Below are 6,738 nucleotides of genomic sequence, written 5' to 3' on the forward strand. Positions count from 1 at the left end.
TTTATAGCAGCTGAATTCACAATAGGTAAACTTTGGAACCGAATTAGATGCCCTTCAATAGATGAATGGATAAAGAAACTGTGGTACATGTACACAATGGAATATTACTCAGCATTAAAAGAGAATAAATTATGGAATTGGCAGGTAAAGGGATGGAGCTGGAGAATATTATGCTAAGCCAAGTAAACCAATCCCAAAAAAACAAGGCCAAATGTTTTCTCTGATAAGTGGATGGTGATCTTTGATGGGGGATGGGGATGGGAAAAATGGACGAAGTTTGGATTGGGCAGAGGGGAGGGTGGAGAGGGGTTATGGGATAGAAAAGACGTTTGAATGAGATGGAAATCATTACCCTAGGCACATGCTTGATTGTAAAATGGTGCGACTCTACACCGTGTACAGCCAGAGAATTGAAATGTTGCGCTCCATTTGTGTAGAATGAATTGAAATGCATTCTGCTGTCATGTACAGCTAAGTAGAACAAATAAAAACAATAATAATAACAAAAAAGAATTTCTAAGCACAGACTCTTCTCAACCCACACCAAGTACCAAAAAGTTAGATCTGACCCTGACCTTGACATTCAAGTCACAAAACCGGAGGACAGAGTCCATAGGGTCCAATCTGCCCATTTCAGAGATAGAAAGGCCGAAGGGCCTACATCTAAGTGGCTTCAGGTAGGAATCTGGCCAACTAGCACTTCCAGGAGCTTGCATGAGTGCCATCCCAGCCCTGGGGCAGGTGCAGGAGCAGCCAAGCCCACTGGAGGGGGCCCAGGGGGAGGGAGACAAGAATCCTAGGGCAGCAGTGCAGCAGAGACGCAGGAGGAAGCTGTGACAGTCAGCAGTGCGAGCCCCAGGCAGGGCAAGATGGCAGAGCCCAGTGGTACTGCTGCCCAGCGGTGCACCCCAGATAGTCCCTCACCCTCCAAGTTTCAGTTTCCTCATCTTCAAGGAGCAGATAATAGGACCGGCCTCAGGTTGTTGGAAGAACTCAAGGAGATACTGCAAGAAGCGGGAAGCACAACCTGGCACAGGAGGTGAACAATAAAATATAACTAAAAAGAATGAGGCAGACAGAGAGAGTTTGGGAACACACCTCAAGCAGAGCAGGAGGCCCCCACCAAAAAAATAAATAAATAAATAAATAATAAAACGTGTCCCTCAGCTGTTGCTCGGTCCCAGGGTATTTGGAAAATTATTTGGAAAAATCTATGCTTTGAAAGCCAGCTCCATCTCCAGCCCAAATTAAACAGTAACCACCCAAGGTCAAGGAAAGGGACTTAAGGGAACAGGCTTCTCTCCAAGGGCTGGCTCGGCCTTGACCAGGCAGGCCCACCCCCACCTGCCTATAAAGACCTCTGCCTGCTCCAGGGCCACAAGCCCCAACACCTCACCATGCTGGGTGTCACGGTTCTCGCTACACTCCTGGCCTGCGGTAAGCTGGGACAGGGACGGGGTGGGCTGCACTCAGCCACTGGGGAGCTCAGACTGGCCTCCTGGGGACATGGACAGGAACAGGAGCCCTCTGTCCACCAGGAAAGTCACTTTGGGGTCCAGGGTGGGCCCGTCAACTGAGCAAAGGTCAGATAAGCCACCTCCTGCTAGGCCACCCTGTCTCCACCTCAGCAGGACAGGGCTTGGGTGAGGACTGGAGATGAGGGGTGGAGGCCCAGAGAACAAGGAGGCTCTCTGTCCTGCCCAGCCTCCACCGCCTTTCCCCCGCCCACCCTGCCCTTCTCAGGGGCAGCCAGCCCCACTCACCCGCCCTCCTCCCTCCTGTTCCTCCAGCCTCCAGCTGCGGTGTCCCCAGCTTCCCCCCCAACCTCTCAGCCAGGGTGGTGGGAGGGGACACTGCCGTTCCCCACAGCTGGCCCTGGCAGGTGAGTGTGCTGCAGAGTGGGACGCTGGATGGAAAGGGAGGTGCAGGTCCCCAGGACCTGAGGGCTGACAGGGGGCTTTCCTGCACCCTCCTGCAGATCTCTCTCCAGTACCTCAAGGATGACACTTGGAGACACACCTGCGGTGGCACCTTGATCTCCAGCAACTTTGTCCTCACGGCTGCCCACTGCATCAGGTGAGCAACATGACACCCACATCACCCCAGGGGCAGCCTCAGGAAACTGCTTTCATTGAGCACCTACTGCACACCCCAGGCTCTGGGGTAATCAACTACTGACATCCACTGAGTTCATTTATTCAGTCAATGAACATTTCTGTGCACCTGCTGTGTGCTCAGAAACTGCAGTGAACACAGCGTCTGCTCTCAGGGAGCTGATATTCTAGTGGGAGGCAGAGCAACAGGTGGATGAGGAAATATCTAACGGAGAAGAGGCAGAAGATGTTAAAAATGCTGGGTTTCTAGGCGATATAGGAGCAGAGAAATGAAGGAAATGGGGTGGATATCATCCATCTGGGGAAGGGTACTTCACAGGGAGGGAACAGCCAACATGGTGGCCAGGAGGAGGGAGCCTGCTTGGTAGCTTTGAGAAAGAACAAGCAGGAGCATCAGTCAGGGCACAATGTGCAGGGAGGGGAGGGAGGGGAGTGGGAGAGGAAACCAGAGGCAGATCATTCAAGCTCCTGTATGAACTTGGGCATGGACCCTGAGCAAGTTAGAGCTACTGGAAGGGCTTTGGCGGTGGCATCCAGAGACTCACACAGCTGAGTCAAGAATGGGGGGAAGAGGGCCAGGGCACAGGTTGGTGACCAGCGAATGGCAGTCCTAGGAGGTGAGCTCCGGGCTCCCCCACCTTACAGAGGAGGCACAGGTGGTCCAGCCCCCTGGATGGAATGGCAAGGCCACACCTGGAACCCCAGTCCCTGGAGGCCAAGTCTCAGGCCCTTCCCCTTGTCCTGCAGAGGGGCAGTGAGACAGACGCCCCTCCACAGGGAGTCCCACAAGGGGCCTCACAACTCAGCCTCCAGACCCCCAAGTCCCCTCGTCTGACCCCTGGCGGGCAGGGACCACTGGCCACCTTGACCTGGTTCCCCTCCCTGCCCAGCAACACCCTGACCTACCGCGTGGCCCTGGGGAAGCACGACCTGACAGTGGACGAGGAGGGCTCCCTGTTCGTGGGCGTGGACACCATCTATGTCCACGAGAAGTGGAACTCCTTCCTGATTCGGTGAGTCCCCCTGCCCAGGGTTAGGGGCGGTGGACAGGGAGCTGCAGAGCCTGCCCCACCCCAGCCACACCCTGTGCCCACACACAGCAGGCAGGTGATGAGGCTCTGCTAAGAGGAGCAGGGGACCTTCCTACCCCATCCTTACCTAAGCACTCCCAGGAGGTGCCCCAGGAAGGAAGACCCCACCCCTCCACACTCCTCCCCTGACTCTCCTGTACTGAGTCTGGGCCACCCACGAGGCAGCAGGCCTGATAGATGCCCTCTCTCAGTTAATCTCCCAACAGCCCTGGACAAGCCACCAAGACTCAGAGAGGTTAAGGAATATGCCCCAGGGTGCACAGCCCAGCACAAGGCCAGCTAGGAATCAAGCCAGGTCTGTCTGGGGTCGCCAGGCTCCATTCTGGTCATGGAAAATATTGAAATGGCATCTTTTATCATCATAAGCATCCCTCTTCTATGGCTATGATTGCTCCATTTGTGATGGTGCGCACCCCCCAGGGTTGAGAAGTCTTCTGCTCCCCGTCTCTTCTGATCTGCCTTTCACAGTTGGAATGCTTAAGGACACTCTCTGGTCACCTTTTCGTGACCACAGCTCACAACCCCAGGTCTCCTAGCACAGTCTGGAGAGGTCAGGGCCCCTCTGCCCACTCATGCCCTCTGCTTTGGATTCCAGCAATGACATTGCCCTCATCAAGCTCGCAGAGCCTGTGGAGCTGAGTGACACCATCCAGGTGGCCTGCCTGCCAGAGAAGGACACCGTGCTGCCTCAGGACTTCCCCTGCTTTGTCACTGGCTGGGGTCGCCTCTGGAGTAAGTACAGACCCTGAGGAAATCCCCAGAGGCTTCCTGGAGGAAGCAGCTCTCAATCAGCAGCCACACACACCTCTCTTCCTTTCTGTCTGAACATTTTCACCTCTTTTTGAACTGTACAATAATAACTGCTAATATTTATTAAGCACATACTATGTGACAGATGTTAACAAATGCATGTAATCGGTGCAGGAAGGATTAATTAGATTTGTTTAAGGCAGGGCTTGGCATGTTGTAAGTGACATATGAGCCCACTAAATAAGCCATGTGGGGGTGGGGAATTAGATCTTATGGTATACCCCATGCCCAAATAGATTGCAGCTGAATTAAAAGATTAAATGCAGGGGCAGGGCATGGCTCAGTGCAGAGCGCTGGCCTAGCATGTTTGAGGTACTGGGTTCCAACCTGAGTACCCCATAACAAATAAGATAAAGGTATTCTGTCCATCTACTACTACTACAAAAAAGATCTTTATAAAAATTTTAAAAAAGAAAAAAATTAAATGCAAATAAATGAAACTATGGGAAACAGATTCAGAACATTACTTAGGACACCTTGGGGTAAGATTGATCCTTCAATATTTAACCCCAAAGTCAGACTTACAGGGAAAGGAGTGAGGATTCAACCCCCAGAATCCCAATGAAAGACAATTCAATCTGGGCACAGTAGCAGGAAGGTCACAAGTTCAAGGTCAGTCTAGCAACCTATCCATTCCCAAATAAAAAACAGAAAGGGCAGCCAGGCTCAGTGGCATACCCATAATCCCAGAAGCTCCAGAGGCTGAGGCAAGAGGATCACGAGTTCAAAGCCAGCCTCAGCAATGCCCAGGTGCCAATCAACTCAGTGAGACCCTGTGTCTAAATAAATTACAAAACAGGGCGGGGATGTGGCTCAGTGGTCTAAGGCCCCTGAATTCCATCCCTCTGATTTCCATCCCCCATACAAAAAAAAAAAATTACAAAGGGTTGGAGATAAAGCTCAGGGGTATAGCACACCGGGGTCTGAACTTCAGCAACACACACTCACACACACACACACACACACACACACACACACACACTCACACAATGTTTTTAATTTGAATTAAAAAAAAAAAACAGACAACTCAGCACACAGCTGTGTCTTGAGGCTCTGAGTGTAGCCCCTGCACCCCTTCCCCACCTTCTAGCAGATCCTTGGCTGGCTGAGGGCTGTACCCTGTCCCAGGCCTCTGGTCCCCACCAACCTGGGCCAGGATGGACACAGGGCTCCCTGGCTATCTGGCTGCTCCCTGCTCACTGCCCACTCCCTCCCTCCCCAGCCAATGGCCCCATCGCTGACGAGCTACAGCAGGGCCTGCAGCCCGTGGTGGACTATGCCACGTGCTCCAAATCGGACTGGTGGAGCTACATGGTGACAAAATCCATGGTGTGTGCCGGGGGCGACGGTGTCATCTCCTCCTGCAACGTGAGTGTCCAGACCCCACACAGGCCCTGCTCCAGGCAGCCACACCACTGGGGACACTGGAGGGTGGGGCAGACCACATCTCTCCTGGTAGGAGGCAGAGCCCTGCCTGGGCTTGGTAGGCTCAGGGGAAACCTGTCACCACTCCCCCAGCACAGGGTGACAGGAGGAGAGCTGAGCATGAGCAGCTGCATTCAATTCCCTGTGCCACCCCTTACTAGCTCTGTGACCTGGGGCAGACTGATGAACCTCTCTGGACCTCAGCCTTCCCTCTGTTGGAAAGCGCTGTAGCAAACACTTCCCAGCCTTGCTGTGGGGACTACATGAGTCAAAGGGCCACAGAACAGGCTTCACTGAAGTCTCTGTGCATGTCCCTGCCACCAGCTGCGTCAGTCCAGGGAGGCTGGGGCGTCAGGGAGTCTGAGAACCACAAAACTTCTAAGATAACCAGGGGCTGTCCTGCTTCCTGACCCCGCCCTCTCCCCACTCCCACCCTCCTGTCCTGCCCAGGCTCCAACAGGGCTTCAGGCTCCAGCCATTCTCTGGGCAGCTCACAGAGGCTTAGCCATGCAGACCTGAACACCCAGGAAACCAGGGCACAGAGAGGGCTGACATCATCCCAAGATCACACAGCCAACCAAGGGCTATCCTGATGCCCCAGGACTCCCAGAACCAGGCCAAGGCAGCCCCACGCCACATTTCTGTGCCTCCCTCACCAGGAGCAGGCTGAGGCCAACAGTGGGTACTGAGGCTGACAGCTCAGCACATACCCGCCCCAGCCCACTGCTCAGTCCCCAGCCTGTCCCTGGGGGAGGCCTGGGGACTGATGCCTGTGGGGTCACCTGCAGGGGGACTCGGGCGGCCCGCTGAACTGCCAGGCAGAGAACGGTGCCTGGGAGGTGCATGGCATCGTCAGCTTCGGCTCCGGACTGGGCTGCAACACTGTTAAGAAGCCCACGGTCTACACCCGCGTGTCTGCCTACATCGACTGGATCAACCAGGTGGGCCCCGCCCCTCCCAGTCCCGCCCACGCCCTCGCTCATTGGCCCCCGGGCTTGGCCACGCCCACTCCCGCGCCCCTCCCTCTCTTTGGAGAATCGCTGGCTGAGCGCTCACTGCTGCTGACCTGAGTTGGGCGCGGTGAAGGTCACAGTCAGGAGCTCCGTCCAGCCGTCCCTGGGCTTCAGCACACACCTAGGTCCTCGCCCAGGACACACCTTCCCCCAAGAGGGAGCTGTGCGCCTAGAGTGCATGGCCCGCAGCGGAGAGCAGGTGTCACCACGGCGGCCATTCACTGTGGGGGGTGGGGGGAGTGCCAAGTAGGGCTGGGTCCTGGGGCAGAGACCAGGGTGGCTTGT

General features: G+C 55.0%; 1 protein-coding gene across 1 annotated transcript; it reads left to right on the forward strand.

Moving 5' to 3' along the window:
- The first annotated feature begins 1,397 nt into the window (after positions 1-1,397).
- LOC144249171 (chymotrypsin-C-like) lies at positions 1,398-6,510 on the forward strand. The gene is made up of 7 exons (XM_077791376.1): positions 1,398-1,437; positions 1,791-1,882; positions 1,979-2,076; positions 3,005-3,127; positions 3,801-3,937; positions 5,238-5,383; positions 6,229-6,510. Exons 1-7 carry the CDS (start codon positions 1,398-1,400, stop codon positions 6,508-6,510), a joined length of 918 nt encoding a protein of 305 aa, XP_077647502.1.
- The last annotated feature ends 228 nt before the right edge of the window (positions 6,511-6,738 follow it).

The sequence above is a fragment of the Urocitellus parryii genome, chromosome 11 (assembly GCF_045843805.1).
Source record: "Urocitellus parryii isolate mUroPar1 chromosome 11, mUroPar1.hap1, whole genome shotgun sequence".
NCBI classification, from domain to species: domain Eukaryota; kingdom Metazoa; phylum Chordata; class Mammalia; order Rodentia; family Sciuridae; genus Urocitellus; species Urocitellus parryii.

Excerpts from the sequence above, each read along its gene's own strand:
- LOC144249171 (XM_077791376.1), top strand. The coding sequence starts at position 1,398 with ATGCTGGGTGTCACGGTTCTCGCTACACTCCTGGCCTGCG. Across the intron at positions 2,077-3,004 it reads ACGGCTGCCCACTGCATCAG|CAACACCCTGACCTACCGCG; the intron begins GTGAGCAACATG and ends CTCCCTGCCCAG. Across the intron at positions 3,128-3,800 it reads TGGAACTCCTTCCTGATTCG|CAATGACATTGCCCTCATCA; the intron begins GTGAGTCCCCCT and ends TTTGGATTCCAG.